Raw genomic sequence first — 17,855 nt, 5'->3', positions numbered from 1 at the left:
AATTTCAGGTACAACAACAAATGTCAGGTTCACATTTATGTCAGATTCATCATAATGCCAGGTACCCCACCAAGAAGAAATATTATCGTCACTCTTCTTGTCCTGTTTTATTGGTTGTCCTGTGGTACGACAGACAGCGCCCCTGTCCCGTAAGGCATGTTTTATTGGTTGTCCTGTGGTAGTCAAGGTGTGTCCTTCTAGATGTTTGAACGTTGTTAAGTTTTTCTTCGTGGAACTCTTTAGGTTTATGCCCAATAGTTTCCTGAAGTTTACAAATGGTCTGGTGTGATGATGAAAGGTGACTGCAAATCAATTCTTCTTGCAGTTTTTTTTTTTTTACCCCAGAATTTTGTTTGCATCACAAATAGTTCGTTTGGTAAGATGTGTCTTTTGAGTGTGTTGGGGGATTGGAAAGGGGGGGGGGAAATTAACCCATTCCTGCCCTTGGTACATTAGATGAAATTAACAATGTCTCTTTTTTTTTATAAACAATGTAGACATATGTCAAGTTAGCTTGTTAGCGCCCTTGCCACTAATCAAAGAAATGTAATCTAATAAATGCTAAGAGAATTACAATCATCATTATAAATAAACGAGTCTACTGTGATGGTACTGTTTAGATCACTAAATGCTAACACAACAAGCTTATAATTTATCAATGACGACAGAACTGACTCTTACTGACTCTGATGTAGAGCTATGAAAACTAAAGAAAACTCTTATTTACTCTGAGGTATGTCAAATTGATTCAATGTTGAAATAATTCAATGGAAATACACTACTGATTTGTACTAACTTACATTTTAAATAAGTCAATAAGAAACAAAACAATTTGAAATAATTAAATATTTTATTGTAAACGTAAAGAATTAAGTGAAAAGAGTTTGCACTCTGTTGTATATATGTCAACAACACTGTTAAGGAAAGGGGAGACTATAACAAAATAATTGAAAAAGCTATTTACATCCCAAGGAATGAACATATTCGGTATGTCAGTAACAGTCCAATGCTCACATTAATAAGCATGTATTTCCAATCAGAATTTTTATGTAAAATACACATTTTATATTCTGCTAATGTGTATAGGAATAGTGGAAACCTCATTTATCACCAGATTAAAATTTTGAAAATTAATTTCTGATGAATCTTTGGCAAGAGACGCATGCATAACTCAAAGGCTTATGAAAGATGCTAAATGTGAATAGAATTAGGAATAGTCACTGACAGAATTTAAATCTTTGGTCATTTAAACAAGGCACTGTTGCTTAGAGAAGAACAAAGTCAACTATATACACATAACTTGTCCAGACCAGCCAAACAATGAAACAAGGCGTATTTCTTTTTCGTTCATAGTTTTAAAAAAAAACAAAAAAACATAAAACTTTGAAACAATAAAAGGGAGGTAACTGCTATGAATAACAATCACATTGTTGAGGGGAAATGTTTTTAAAAAGTCAATGTCTCCATATTGTTCTTCCTATATTATTTCCCTTTTCAAGTTACATATTTCTTTCTAAGAAACATTGAAAGTCAAAACCAATATTACTCCAAAACACTTTTGAGATTCATAAAAAAACAAAAATCCAATTTGTACATCTGACAGTTGTATCCCTTGCTGTATTAGAAGGCTGCCTCTGTCCTAAGAATTCAAAACTCAACACCTTGGCTGTAAAACAAAAAAAGTCAATTGAGTAACTAAACGTTAAGTCAGTAAATTGTAGAGACAGAACAGACTTCTGCCTAAAGTCTTACTATGTCTCTTAGTGATTCTATAATGAACTCAAAATTGATTGGTCAATGCATGGAGATGGCATTGAAAACTCAGTAGGTACAGTTTCTATAGAAAGTAACATTTGAAATACACCTAGTCGTCCTTTCTGACCTAAGAATGAAAGGTGTTCATTTTGCTTCAAAATAATTTTTATTTGTCTACACTTGATACTCTTCTCTGAGCAATGCTCCCCACCTCTACAGATATGGATACTATTACTATGGATACTAGCCTCTTTCTTTATAAAATAATTCTTGGTAAGGTGATGGCATCATCATAAGATAAAAATCTCCAAGTGCAAAAATTAGTTTTTGAAATATACTATAGGCTAGTATAGGCCTACCATTTGCATCACTTGGAGTAGTGCCAAGATCTAAAAAATATTTTTTTTTTTTTTTTTTTTTTTTTTGTAATTTGAAGAAAAAACCAAAGGTGTACATTAAGCCATCCTATTGTCTCAGGAGTCCAAGGCACACATAAAAGCACTTTTCACACTGTATTCTTTTGTTCTAGTTAGAAGACCTATTTTTGATACCATTTATTTCTATTGTTGTGGAGTGACAAAGCTTGAAAAACTAAAAACAAACATTTGGTTACTTGAAATGGAAGACTTTTAGTTATTTCTTTGCTCAGAAGATTTATTTAAACACTCAACAAGTCTTTCACGCAATAGTTTTTATCTTAAAAAAAAAAGATTAAAGTAAAAGGTTTACATTTGAAATGTATTTATATTAAGATTATAATAGCATGCTTCAATTTTTTGCAACAGAAATTGACTGTAAGGCTTCTGAAGGTCAATTAAAATGCTGTATTGAAATTTTTGTTTCTAATAAGAAAGAAAAGTTAAAAAAATCTGAGCAACAAGAAACAAGTTTGGGGATATCAATAAATTGTTAAGTACAAAATGGACATGATTGTGAAATATAAATAAAGCAATCGTTGAAAACACTTTGTATTCTATGATTATAGTCTTAACAGCAAAATGTGGTAGTGATTTAGAAAAATAGTCACCACAAGGTTGCTGGACTACAAACAACAATATGGCAAATCTGTGGTTTAATCACACAGTTGAAAATGCTGCTAAAACTGGCCACAAAGTGGTGTGTTCAAATGGTTTGGCTTCTCCATAGTTCAGTTCAATATTGTCCTGCATATTTAGTAAAATCAGTGTTGAAAGTCTTATTTGTTTAACACTTAGAAATGGAAGACATTAAAACACTCAAATAAATGAACTAGAAAATATAATCTTAGATAATTTTACATAGTAATACAAAATATTTAAAAATAGCAAAGGTTAAAAGTTATTGCATTCAGAATTATTTTCAAATAAAATGTAAAAAAAAAATAAAAATTTAAAACATGCATTTATTTGTGATATACTAATGAATGATGTTACTAATGAATGATGAATCAGAATAGAAGCACATCTTTCTACTCACTAGGAGACTATAGGGAAAAAAAACTTTCATGGTTTTTGTGTTAAAGTGTTGACTAGGGCTGAGTGCTATATCCTTAGTTGGAACTAGTTTGAAACTAAGAAAGTCTCAGTAACAGAGAAGTTCTGCGCTAGTGGGCTGAATAGCTGACTAAATAGCAAGATTAGTGTTAGCACAAACAAGTTGCTGCTGAGAATACAAAATCATGGTTTCTATTTAAACATAGAAAAATTAACATTAGCAATAAACAAATACATTATAACAGCATTGCAGATAGAAACAATTTTAGATTGAAATGTAAAGATGCCTAAAAAGGGATGCTCTGACAAGATGTCTTGAATTCAATGTTTTGTTCTAAAGAAGAAGTGAAAATTGAGTTGATCAAAAGACCTCAACTCATACCCATAAACACTGAAGTTCAAAATTGGTCAATAGGAAAAGAGCTTCAACAGCCTACCAATGTATTCACTGAAAAAAGGGAGATCATTTATAATTATTTATCAGTTGTACATTTCTCAATTTCATCTTTTCAATTTGGATATTGACTAAATCAAGAAGCAGAGAAACAACACTTTTTATGTTCAAATATTTGTATTCAAATAGTTTTAGTATCACTGAAATTAGAAAAGAAAAATTATTTTCAAAACATTACAACTCTTATTAGCCTCTAAAAGCATACAAAGACTATAGAGGATTTCTGTGTTGCTTAAATCAAGAAGTTGCAACTAGCCATACTCTCAGTAGTAAATGTTCAGCCTAGTTTCCATTTAGACAAATTCAATAAAAGTTGACTAAGTTAATTGAGCACAAATCAATAATTATAATTCCAGTTCACAGTTGAATTGAATTAACAGTTGTTTTATGTCATGTACTTTGGGAGTTCTGTCACAGGCCACAGGGTGGAACAACAACAAAAAGATTATATTCTGCTCTTAAGCCATCAAGAAACATTTCATTGAAAAACATTTTTAATACAGATTTTTTTATAAAAAAAAAAAGATAATGTAACATTGATTTTTGGTTAAACAAACATTAAGAGACAAATGTTGCAGTACATGTGTTATAATATTATGCTTATGATATACATATAAATTATCATCACATTAATACATCTTTTTCTTTAAAAAAGCAACAAAAATCTCTTGTTTGATTAGCAGTACAATGTAGTTTGAAAGTTCATTAGTGGTACAATGTAGTTTGAAAGTTCATTAGCAGTACAATGTAGTTTGAAAGTTCATTAGCGGTACAATGTAGTTTGGAAGTTCATTAGCAGTACAATGTAGTTTGAAAGTTCATTAGCAGTACAATGTAGTTTGAAAGTTCATTAGCAGTACAATGTAGTTTGAAAGTTCATTAGCAGTACAATGTAGTTTGAAAGTTCATTAGCAGTACAATGTAGTTTGGAAGTTCATTAGTTTGGAAGTTAAGAGCCATAGATTTTAAATATATATATATGCCAAAAAAAAAAAACATTTTCAAATCAATATAGGATTTGCTGAAGTTGTCTTTGTTCTTATATTGCTTATAACAAAACAGTAATTGGTATATGAACAATATAAAAAAATGATTTTCAAGTAACAGATGAACATTAAAAACAAAAACTTTTCTACATTATGGTGCATATAATTTTCATTATGGACATTACTATTTATATATATAAATATATATTCCAAACATGTATATTGGACAAATAATAACTGTTTATTAAAGCAGATTTTTTAAATAAAAAATAAAATTAAGATTGTGAACTTCATATTTTTTTACACTGATCTTTACACAAAAGAGATTTAATAATCTTTAAGTACAATTGCCTCATGGGCTATAGCTGATTAAATTTGTCTGTGTGGTCAATGAATTCTAAATTTTATGATCAATCAACTGTAATTCCCAGAACTGTCATAGTCTAACAAGAAACTAATGAAACTTAGTCCTTAATAAGGTGAAAAAATCCAGATATGAACAAGGAATTTAACCACTTAGCCATTGAATCCTAATATTCAATCTAAACCCAAGAATCTCACCCACTTAGAAGTGGCCAGATTTTTCTTAAATGAGAGAATTATTTCAAGATTACACAAGCCAAAAGAACAAACAAATCTTTCCTACAAAAACAATCTGATTGGATGACTCATGTGGCTGTGGTGAAAGTCTATATTATATTGATATCAAAACTATTTTGCATTAAGACAGAATAAAAGGTACAAATATATTTATATATATATATATAATTTATTATGCGCTTTAGTAAAATTATTCACTAGCATAATCATCTTTTTGAGCGCTAGGGTTCAGTTAATTAATCAGCTAGTAGAGTGTCCAGATATCTATAGTTATACAAACAGTGCTAAAAGGTAAAAAAAAATATATATCACTTGTTTCACAGAAGAATTTAAACAATAGATTCAACTCTTTCAAGTTCGAGACAAAAATGTTGGGTGTAAATTAATTTAATTTGTAAATATTACGGCGCTAATATTTACTTTATACAAACTGGAATAAAAGTGTGAACATAGAGAAGGAAAAATAAAATGTAACAAAAAATGTATACATATATGCATTGTAAACATCTTGATATTCATTTTTGTTCTTCCAGAAGTTTCTCTTTCTGTGTAGGCAGAGCACCAGAGTTGGATTATGTACAGTTAAGCATAACAAGGGAAAGCATTCCCAAAGAGTTCTAAAAGACAAATAGGTGGGGGTACTAAATGAAGCAAATATTTTCTATGTGATTTGATGCACAAGGTATGAGCCTTTTAGAGAATAAATCCAACAATCTTTAAGGTAGAGCACTCCCAATCATTTCTTGTCTTTTCTTGTGTTGTGAATGGAGGTAGCAAGGCAGATAACACATTTCTGTTCAAGGCAACTGTGTTGGTATGTAGTCTCCCCTTGCATTTAATCTTTCCAATTTAACCTTCAGCTCCCTAAAAGTTGGTCTATCAATAGGAGACTGAAAACATACAATTATAAATATAGGGATATTCTGAGATGACTTAGATGCATATTATTAGATAAAATCAACACTATTAGTTCGAACTTGATAAAATTTGGCACAAAAGTGAATAATCCTTAGATCTAGGTGAAAAATCTATTTTAGAAATCTACACCCCCATTCTGGGTGCCCTGAATTTCCCATTTTTGAAATATAATGCACAAATAATAATAATAATAACATTTAGGAAAGTGGAGGGTTACGCGAAATTTCACAGCACCCCTTACAATGAAAGTCAAGGGACAGACGAAATGAGTTCCCAAAGTAATTTTTAGTTTTCCTGTTCTCGAAGTAATATTTAGTACTGGTAGTGTTCTCAAAGTAATATTTAGTAATGTTCTCAAAGTAATATTTAATAATCCTGTTCTCAAAGTAATATTTAATAATCCTGTTCACAAAGTAATATTTAGTAATGTTCTCAAAGTAATATTTAGTAATCCTGTTCTCAAAGTAATATTTAGTAATCCTGTTCTCAAAGTAATATTTAGTAATCCTGTTCTCAAAGTAATATTTAATAATCCTGTTCACAAAGTAATATTTAGTAATGTTCTCAAAGTAATATTTAGTAATATTTAGTAATCCTGTTCTCAAAGTAATATTTAGTAATCCTGTTCTCAAAGTAATATTTAGTAATCCTGTTCTCAAAGTAATATTTAGTAATCCTGTTCTCAAAGTAATATTTAGTACCGGTAGTGTTCTCAAAGTAATATTTAATAGTCCTGTTCTCAAAGTAATATTTAATAATCCTGTTCTCAAAGTAATATTTAATAATCCTGTTCTCAAAGTAATATTTAGTAATATTTAGTAATCCTGTTCTCAAAGTAATATTTAGTAATCTTGTTCTCAAAGTAATATTTAGTAATATTTAGTAATCCTGTTCTCAAAGTAATATTTAGTAATCCTGTTCTCAAAGTAATATTTAGTAATCCTGTTCTCAAAGTAATATTTAGTAATCCTGTTCTCAAAGTAATATTTAATAATCCTGTTCTCAAAGTAATATTTAATAATCCTGTTCTCAAAGTAATATTTAGTAATATTTAGTAATCCTGTTCTCAAAGTAATATTTAGTAATCCTGTTCTCAAAGTAATATTTAGTAATCCTGTTCTCAAAGTAATATTTAATAATCCTGTTCTCAAAGTAATATTTAATAATCCTGTTCTCAAAGTAATATTTAGTAATATTTAGTAATCCTGTTCTCAAAGTAATATTTAGTAATCCTGTTCTCAAAGTAATATTTAGTAATGAGTCTGGGTGAAAGAAAAGTGTTTTTTTTACTAAATGTATCTTTTCTTAATTAAATCTTATGCCTACAACAAATGGAACATTTAAAAGTACAATGAATTGTTTATCCTGTTTTCCCCATTAGAATTATTTTGGGCAGCACAGAGTGTTTCAGCCAGTACAATATAATTGATAAAACTGCAGTCACCTCTGTACTATCTCTACTTTTGACTTTTCACAATGGCAGTATTGAGGGGAACACCAAGAAAATAATGTCATTTTTTTATAGGCCAAATTTCTTTGAGCTGTGTCTCATTTTGATCTAAAAAAAAATATAGCCTTCATTATGCTAGAAATAAGTTTACTAGCTATTTTTGATTTTCTGAAAGCGTTCCCTTTTTTTTAAATAATATAATCAATGCACATTGTATGCATATACAATAAACCACTTTTAAAACATTGTTAAAAATAAAAAGAAAGCCTGTATCTGGTGCCATTTAATGCTAGTATTACTAAATTTTAAAAAGATACAAACTGCGCTCCAATGGTATAATATCCTTTTCATTTTTATATTAAGCATTCATATTTCATGTATAAATCTACAATTACCAAGGTAGTTTCCGTTACTCTCTTATCCTAACAATATGACAAGGAATGCTTAATGGATCCTCATGATAATAATTGAGAAATTCAAGGTCACTGTTATAAATACTATTATGGTGAGAGTTCATGTGTAGTGTGATAAGCAGTAAGAAATAAACTGCAACACAACTCACTCTGACATATTCATTCTTGGAAAGAAAATTGAGGGAATGAAGAAAAGTGTGGTCTTAGAAGACAGGAAGAAGGGAGATGGAAAGGAATAAAGAGGCTGCAGGGTGAGAAAAGAGGGGGAATGGAGGTGAAGAAAAAACTTAAGGGACACAGGAGGGGTGAGCAAAAAATGGGGGGGTAAAGATAGTAGAAGAGGAATCAATGCTTTCACTGGCTATACAGCTCAGGATTCCCCCCTCCATTGCACTAAATAGAAATGTGATGCTATTTTGAATAGCTTATGTGTTTACATTACAGACAGTTTCTGTAATACTGTTTACAATGTTTATTGCATTCAATTTTGAAATTTATTTAAGTTTACATCCAAACATTTTAAAATTGAATGCACTGTTCATTTCAAATGAATGGGCTTAATTTCATTCATTCTAAATCAATGGCCCTACTTTTTCATTGTGAATACTTACAGTTTTCCAGCATGCATTCATAATGGCATAGATGGGTGCTGATGCTGATCTGGGCATGTCCAGTCTCTTCTCTTCCTCTGCCACATATTTCAACACTTCTGGATTGCTCATTCCACTGTAAGGCATTTCTCCACATGAGTAGATTTCCCACAGTAGTATACCTTTAGATAAGATGTGTACACTATTAGACAGAACCCCTTTTGAATGCTACATTAGAATTAAATTACAAAAGTCCTTCCATCTCATTTGGCACATTGGGCAAGCTGTCCTAAAGAGATAAATGAATAGCATAACTTGTCAAATAATTATGACTATAATATACTATACAATCTATACAAAATTTAGCTAGTGTAACAATGAATAAAAGAAGCTCTTGGACTGTCTGGAAATGGTACCTCTTGGTCAAAGAGCTACAAAAAATTTGATAATACATTTTATTTAAAATCTTTGACAGAAGAAACTACCTCAAAATGTTATCTAAATAAAGTTTTAAACTTCAATTTTAGAAAGAAACATTTATTTTAAACAAAATTAAAAATATAGTCATAAATGTAAATGTTTTAAAACATAATGAAACTGGAAGAGGAACTTACCATAAGCCCAAACATCAGACTTGCTGCTAAACTTTCTGTGATACAAAACTTCTGGTGGAGCCCACTTAAATGGAAATTTGGTTCCCTCTGACATTTGGTATTCATCATCATCAAGCACTATCCTAAATGGAAACAAGAACTTTTGTTAACCTTTCTTTCTTGAAATTGTCAAAGATTGACTTGGGATTTGGTCCTGCACAGCTCAGAGCAAGAAGCATCATACAAAACATTATTATTTCCTGCACAGCTCAGAGCAAGAAGCATCATACAAAACATTATTATTTCCTGCACAGCTCAGAGCAAGAAGCATCATACAAAACATTATTATTTCCTGCACAGTTTTTTGACCACTTCTATTAGGAGTGCCTAGTGTGGATTTTTGATATCCTATCATGCCCCTTGCCAACTATGGCGGGTACCGGGAAAATAAAATACCCAGATTGGACCTAAATTAAACCTGCACCTTACCCAAAAGTAAAGGCAGCTATTAGAGAGCTGAAAGGGGCAGCTACACACATGGTTGTGTGCAGGGCTAACAACCCAGTAATAAAAAAATATTGTTACAAATGCTAAACACATATGAAAAATGACCTATGCCTGGAAATGGACATCCTAGAGATGTAAAACAAACAACACAAAATGTTGCTAAGTGACCACTAAAAAATATATAAAAAAATATAATAAATAAAATATAAATATCTTTTAGACATCATTAAAAAAAACATACATTATTAATTTTATACTTAAGTGAAAAAATCCTTTAGAACTTACCTGGCTAGCCCAAAATCTCCCACCTTGACCACACTCTCTCTACCCACAAGACAGTTCCTCGCTGCCAGGTCACGGTGTATAATATTCTTACTGTCGAGATACTCCATGCCTTTGCATACCTGGTGGTTAAGGTAAAAAGTTGACAAGTACTTTCATGCATAAACATGGCCGCCAAGTTGAAGTAGGTTTTGAACTTTAAAATAATCAGTTCAAGTTAGCCTGACCACTCAGTGACCTGACTCTTAGGGTATACCAGAATGTTACATGGTTTCAAAAGTTGTCACAGCCACGGGTGTCAAAAGGGATAAGCACCTTTGTATATAAAAACTTCTGAATGGCATACATCTAAAATAGCCTCTGACAAACATTACCTAGCATGGTTGTGTGGCTTAGATGCTAAGTCAGGCTAAACTACTGACATGTGAAGGCATATACCTGGTACCTCTAGAACAGGAAGCTTTCCACTGAAAGAGCTCATCTGCCAAAGTAGGCAATTCATCTAGGGAAAGGAGTAACCTGAATTCAAACTTCTGCTGCCTAACAGTGCTCAGGCTTTAGGAGTAACCTGAATTCAAACTTCTGCTGCCTAACAGTGCTCAGGCTTTAGGAGTCACCTTTTAAGTGTTGGGACTTTAGTCACTGAAGCATTTTCTTTCCCAACCCCAGTAGCAGGGTTGGTGCTCAAAGTATTGCATTGCATTTCTTTTGGATTACACAAGCAAAGTCAAGAAGGGGACACATGGAAAACCTACTCTATATCTCTTCTTATGGCCCTGGAATATGTCCTTAGGTCTGAGTTCCTCTATTATCTTTCAAGACAAAAAGAGCCATACATGAGCAGCACAATAGACAGACATATTTGTCTAAATAAAAAAGTAGTTGACATCAAACTGATAAATCACACATTCAAAATGAACTAATTCTAACATCAGTATTACTAAGTCTAAAGCACTGCAGTACTGCTCTGTGACATTTATGAATATGATAAATTAAGCTTTTACTGTTAAGATGGTAAAACTGCATTGGGAAAGGGTACATTTTGGTAAATAATTCACATTGCAAAAGTATACACCAATGTATGGAAGTCTTTCATGTGATCTGATACAGTGTGGGGATGATGGCTGAGTGGTAAAGTGCTTGGCTACCAAACCATGGAGTCTCAGGTTCAAATCTCAGTGAAGGATAGTATTTATGAATTTCAGAATTTTTAGGACACCCTTAGTCCACTTGGTACCTGACATTATCTTATCTTCATAATTACAGACCCAACTAGAGAAGATAATTACATCCTACACATACCCTTGTGTCAATGTAGTGATGCATGTTAATAAGTAACCAATCTGCTGAGTCTTTGGTTTTCCTGGCTGATTCAGGCAACCTATTCCATGCTCTAATAGCACTAGGAAAGAATAAACACATGTATAGATTTGCCCTAGCATAAGGAATAAAAAATCTGCCTTTATTTTTGTGTCTGAGTATTTTATTCTTTGATTGACATTGGTTGAGGAAAGTAACGGTAGTTGATAGTTGTGCTGACCACATGACACCCTAGTTAATCACTGATCATAGAAACAGAATACTTTACTTTTGATGTTTGAAAAGACTTTACTTCTTCTTTTAAGTGCTACAGTGACATACCTGTAAGCTGAAGTCTAACAACTTGGTTTGATTATAAAAGAGCTTCTGACGATGACGTTGGAGGTATCCATTTAAAGCACCTACAATTTTATAACATAAAATGCATTTATTATTACTAAATATAAAATGTGATTTCTAATGTATTTCAAATATATTTCTATTCTTCATTAATAACAGGTCACAAACAAAGAGATTAGAGACAGGATGACCTGCTAACTTCTGTAAAAAAACACAAAGACCTTCCTTCAGGGAACAGTACCAGGAAAAAGAAGAGGCAGATGATAAAGAAAGCGATGGGAAGACAACATAAAGGAATGGACAGGCCTGCCATTGACAGAGGTTCTTTCAAAGGCAAAAGACAGAGAGAAATGGAGAAAGACTGTTGACAAATCTTGTGTCTTGCACTATTGGTCCAACAGTATATGTGAAGGTGAGGGTGAGTCCAATAACTCAAATTTTCTGTAAACTATAAACTCATATCTACACCTAGTTCTGATAATATTTTATCTGATAGTGAAGCTGAACTGGTGTCAATTGTTCATAATATAATAACACTCATTTTTAAACTTAACAACAAAATCAAGCACAGCTAAAGATTTGTAATTTATTGATATTTGAGTTTTGATTTAAGACTAAGACTAAGACTAAGACTGCTTTATTGATCCTTACGGAAATTTGTTGTGATTACAAGGACTCGTTTCTCATATAAAGACAACACAACAGAAAAATACACATAAATACAACAGACAACATAAAGAGTTCATTCAGCGACTACACACAGGTATCTTGGTGCATTTCATGTTCCCTGATCAATGAGTGGCGGTGATAGAGTCTGACCGAGTGAGGTACGAACGAGTTTTTGTACCGCTCTGTTCTTGTTTTGATTGACACCAGTCGCCCACTTCGCGACGACCTGACGTAGTTCTGATAGGCACTTTTGTTCAAAAAGTTCCTTTAAATGTGGTAATGTTGTGAGTAATTTTTGATGCTTTTTTAATGATGTTTTCTAGACGTTGCAACAGTTTAGATGAGGCGTTGCCTTGCCAACAACTTATTCCGTATGTTAGCAGATTTTGTACAGTCGCGCCGTAAAATGTCTCAAGGATCTTCTTGTTTAATTTAAAACTGTTGAGTTTGTATAGAAAAAAGAGTCGCTGGGCTGTTTTCTTTGTCAGAGTTCCAAGGTGGTCTTCCCATGAAAGCTTGTTGTTGATGATAACGCCTAGATATTTATATGCCTTATCTTATCTTATCTTATATAATACAGACGTTACTTCAAAAAAGAAGATGATTACGTCCTACGCGTCATGCATTTAGTCATGCATATTAACCAATGACTTAAATTCTGCCAAGTCACTGGTTTTCCTGGCTAGCTCAGACAACCCATTCCATGCTCTAATAGCACTAGGGAAGAAGGAGTATTTGTACAAATTTGTCCTAGCATATGGGACGAGGAATGTGCCTTTATCTTTGTGTCTTTCAGAGTATTTTATTAAATTTTGTTTTTGTATTTGAAGATTATGGTTCAGTGTTTTATGTATTATTGCTACTTTACTTTTGAGCCTTCTGTCCTGAAGGCTTTCTAAATTTAGTGATTTTACTAAAGGTGTTACTCTAGTCAAATGTGAATATTCGTTTGTTATGAATCGCACTGCTCTATTTTGTGTCTGTTCTAGTTTCTTAATGTTTTCTTGAGTTGAGGGGTCCCAAACAGTGGATGCATATTCTATTATTGGCCTTTACTTGTTCTATAGATGTAGTGTTTATTTGCAGTTCACGTATAGTTTGTTTTTTCTTTCTAAAATCTATTATAAGTTCTTTAGTTTTTGTTACATTCAGTTCTAGAAAGTTGTCGGTGCACCAGTTTGTAAACTCTTCTATCGAGCTTCGATACTGAGTTTCGTCTCCTGAAATAAGACCGACTAAGGCAGTATCATCAGCGAATTTAATGAGTTTAACTGAGTCATAGATGCTTCTTATGTCATTAGTGTAAAGAGTGTATAGTACAGGAGAAAGTACACAACCTTGTGGAGCACCCGTACATAGTACTCGAGTTGACGATTTGGTGTTGTTGACTTTAACATACTGGGGCCGTTGGGTTAAAAAGTTTAGAACCCATGCTTGCAAGTAAGGGCTTACATTTAAGTTACTCAGTTTGTTTATCATTAGATGTGGCTGTATGGTATTGAAAGCCGAGGAGAAATCTACGAAGAGGACTCACCATGAGTTAATAATTCAGTGATAATCATCTGAGGCTCTTGATTCAGTATCACTCCATACAGCTGGACTAGATTAGGGTGATTCAGTTGACTGAAAAAAAAAATGAAAGTTGAATTTCTTCTTCAAGTTTACAGCATCTAAGATTGTAAGAAATTTCTGTACATTGATCTGGATCTATATCTCAGTTTTTTTTTAAGTTTTTGTCTGCCATTATGACCTAATCCTTCACTAGTTTTGTCTGCCATTATTTTACCTAATCCTTCACTAATTTTGTCTGCCATTATGACCTAATCCTTCACTAGTTTTGTCTGCCATTATTTACCTAATCCTTCACTAATTTTGTCTGCCATTATTTTATCTAATCCTTCACTAGTTTTGTCTGCCATTATTTTACCTAATCCTTCACTAGTTTTGTCTGCCATTATTTTACCTAATCCTTCACTAGTTTTTGTCTGCCATTATGACCTAATCCTTCACTAATTTTGTCTGCCATTATGACCTAATCCTTCAATAGTTTTGTCTGCCATTATTTTACCTAATCCTTAAATAGTTTTGTCTGCCATTATTTTACCTAATCCTTCACTAGTTTTTGTCTGCCATTATGACCTAATCCTTCACTAATTTTGTCTGCCATTATGACCTAATCCTTCAATAGTTTTGTCTGCCATTATTTTACCTAATCCTTAAATAGTTTTGTCTGCCATTATTTTACCTAATCCTTCAATAGTTTTGTCTGCCATTATTTTACCTAATCCTTCACTAATTTTGTCTGCCATTATTTTACCTAATCCTTAAATAGTTTTGTCTGCCATTATTTTACCTAATCCTTCACTAGTTTTGTCTGCCATTATATGACCTAATCCTTCACTAGTTTTGTCTGCCATTATTTACCTAATCCTTCACTAGTTTTGTCTGCCATTATTTTACCTAATCCTTCAATTGTTTTGTTTCAATAATGTTTGGGTCTGGGGAGTCTGGTGGCTGAGTGTTAAGTGCTGGGATTCCTGAGCGAGAGGTCTCTGGCTCGAATCTAGGTGAAGACTGGGATTTGGAATTTCGATATTTTTAGGACACTCAACCCAACTCTATTAGGTACCTGACATTAGTTGGAGAAACTAAAGGTGTTCTGTCATTGTGCAGGCCACATGGCACTCTAATTAACCATCAACCATTGAAACATCATCTTCCATAAAGATTTCAAGGTCTGAAAGGGGTACTTAACTTTTTTTTTTGTTAATGTTTGGTGTCCAAAAACAGATTTTGGACTATGGAAGTAGGCAAACCCAGAGGAAACAAACAAATGGAAGCCTAAAAACCTGGATTTTGGGGAAATTCCAGAAAAATCACACCCCTGGTAATAAATATGGGTATTAACTATGAACAACAGATATCCTACAAAAAATAGAGAAAAAACAGAATAGCTGATTTTTGTTTTCTCTATAACAGACTTTGAAAAGAAAAACTTTATAATTCCGTATGTTATGACACAACAAAATGTGTTTCTTGATTCTTCAGTGTGTACACTAAACTTACGTCATTGTTTTAAACTCTTGCAACACTTCATCTGATGTGGGCTTGACTGTCATTTCTTTGATGGCCACAGGTTTACTTATCTGACCTTGTTTATAGAAACCTGAATAAACAACCTAGGCACATAATGAAACAATGAAATGAAAGCAACAAAAAAATCAGTTTCTTTTAGTGAAGAATTAACAGGTAATAATGTAAGATATGAGTTTAGGCATAAATGTAGATTTTCTTTAAATGTTTGTTTTAGGAAATAAAGTAAATGCAAGCTTTGTTTTCAATAGCAACTCAGTTTTGAAACAATGGGGACAGTCCATTACTTGCAGAAAAGATGTTCAAAATGGAGTTAGCAAATCAAATAACTTAGCAATTTCTCATTGACATGATGTATAATAAGACATCAAAACTATGCCTTGGTGTGACCACTGAATCGATTTTCAATGACTTTCAAAATATCGCTAAGCCTTAATGGTTCATTTTGACTTTGCTGTGCTTTTTAAATCATGGCTTTAAGAATGTTCCTCAGTCAATACAGATGTAATTACACTATGACTAACTGTTGGCATCATTTCCTACAAAGACCAATTGGACTTGGGAAATGTTACTTTCTTTCATAGCTAAATTATTGTTTGAAATTACTTACACCAAAACAGCCTCGGCCTAACTCTTTTCCTCTTGATAGAAGTTTTGGATCTAAGTCCCATTTGCCTTAAAATTAATTAAAAAGACATACATATCACTATGTTGGTAAAAAAAAACAAAAAGAGAAAAACTCAAAAAGCTTTTTTAATTTTTTAAAAGTTAGTTTATGCACAACAGTTTTAGTCAGCTATGACACAGTATACTTAACTTCATGAATACAAGGTCAAACATTTATAGTGTAATGCTGGGTACAAGACTACTTACTTCGACTAAAGCCTGCTGTGGATGGTGCATCTCCCCTGGGAGGTGGGTCACGTAACCTGGTATGAATACCTATTTAAAAGAATGTATAAAACAAAATATGAACATGGCATAAAGAAAAATATCATTTTTGTTGTAAATTTGGTGAAGACATGTTAAGAAATGTGGCTAAAACTGCATTTAGCTTTTGAACTTTGACTCAATTGAAAACGAAAAAGTGTATGATGTGGGGTGGAGAGATGTGATTGGTTGAAGTTTTTAATGACTTTTATTAGAATATCCTAACACAAATCAATGAAAATTATTACTGAAAATTGTTCAATAAATTTGACAAAATTTTTTAATGCAGATGTTCAGTAAAAAAAAACACAACCAATTTTTTTTTACATTTTCTTAGAAACTACAGTTTCAGACCTAACCAAGTAATTCTTTTTGTTTTCTTAGAAACTACAGTTCCAGACTAAACCTAAAATAGGATAATGAATTTGATTTCCATAATTACTTGATTTTAGATTTCTTTTGTAATAATTGCAAGAATAATATTATCATATTAAGAAAACACACAACTATTCTATTCAACAAAACATTTGAATCTTTAAAAGGGACATTATAAAATAAATGTGTATTATGTATGGATATGCATTTTTTTAAAATAAATTGACAATAACTGTTACTATTTTGTCTCAAAGTTGTCACTCATAAACTAAAAGCAATTATAATAAAGTGTGGCAAAAATACTTTTAAATATGGAAAAGGCATTAGCCCTACAACATTTTCAGTAGATGATGTTAACTGAAAATAAATGAGTGTGCTAGACTGGCAAAGAATTTTATATAATGTAAAATGAAGATAAATGAGTGTGCTAGACTGGCAAAGAATTTTATCTAATCTAAAATGAAGATAAATGAGTGTTCTAGACTGGCAAAGAATTTTATCTAATCTAAAATGAAAATAAATGAATGTGCTAGACTGGCACAGAATTTTATCTAATCTAAAATGAAGATAAATGAGTATTCTAGACTGGTACAGATGATCTAATTTGAACTGTCCATAAATGAGTGTACTACTAGACTGGTACAGATGATCTAATATAAACTGATGATAAATGAGTGTACTAGACTGGTACAGATGATCTAATATAAACTGATGATAAATGAGTGTACTAGACTGGTACAGATGATCTAATATAAACTGATGATAAATGAGTGTCTCTCACCTCCAGCATTGTGTTTGTGATAATGGACCAGTTCTTGAATACTGTTGTGTGGGTGATTGATAGAGATGTAGTACTGACCTAAATCATTTCTTTTGATTTGATAGTGCCTAACATTACCACCACTGGAACATAATGTAAACAATTTTAAAATAAACTGTCATGAATATTTTTATCAGAGATTTAACTGACCTCACGGCCCAAAAAAAAATTTTTTATAATTTTTAATTAAACAAAAAAAATGGAAATTTTTATAATTTATTGAATTCAAATTAAATGACAACTCATGTTTAAAAAAGTATTTAAAAGAACATTATTTAATGTAATTAAG

The 17,855-nt window shown here is 32.0% G+C and overlaps 1 protein-coding gene and 1 long non-coding RNA gene across 10 annotated transcripts in view; both read right to left on the bottom strand.

Annotated features, from left to right (window-relative positions):
- Positions 1-831: 831 nt before the first annotated feature.
- Positions 832-17,855, bottom strand: part of LOC106066528 (tyrosine-protein kinase TXK-like) — a 30,354-nt gene continuing 13,330 nt past the window's right edge. For all 9 annotated transcript variants that reach the window (XM_056037781.1, XM_056037782.1, XM_056037785.1 and 6 more), the window contains 10 exons: positions 17,528-17,649; positions 16,315-16,383; positions 16,052-16,116; positions 15,415-15,527; positions 13,883-13,971; positions 11,662-11,741; positions 10,024-10,142; positions 9,253-9,374; positions 8,660-8,820; positions 832-6,157 (listed from right to left, as the gene is read on the bottom strand). In XM_056037781.1, coding sequence (XP_055893756.1) covers positions 6,065-6,157; positions 8,660-8,820; positions 9,253-9,374; positions 10,024-10,142; positions 11,662-11,741; positions 13,883-13,971; positions 15,415-15,527; positions 16,052-16,116; positions 16,315-16,383; positions 17,528-17,649 — 1,033 coding nt within the window. In that variant the 3' untranslated portion in view covers positions 832-6,064. The remainder of the gene's footprint in view (positions 6,158-8,659; positions 8,821-9,252; positions 9,375-10,023; positions 10,143-11,661; positions 11,742-13,882; positions 13,972-15,414; positions 15,528-16,051; positions 16,117-16,314; positions 16,384-17,527; positions 17,650-17,855) is intronic.
- LOC129927677 (uncharacterized) lies at positions 14,097-15,407 on the bottom strand. The gene is made up of 2 exons (XR_008779317.1): positions 14,488-15,407; positions 14,097-14,452 (listed from the first exon to the last, which is right to left on the bottom strand). It is a non-coding gene; the product is annotated as an uncharacterized LOC129927677 (long non-coding RNA).

The sequence above is a fragment of the Biomphalaria glabrata genome, chromosome 8 (assembly GCF_947242115.1).
Source record: "Biomphalaria glabrata chromosome 8, xgBioGlab47.1, whole genome shotgun sequence".
In the NCBI taxonomy this organism is placed as follows: Eukaryota; Metazoa; Mollusca; class Gastropoda; family Planorbidae; genus Biomphalaria; species Biomphalaria glabrata.
Note: the sequence above shows the minus strand (reverse complement) of the source record. Positions and strands in the feature narration are given on the sequence as shown.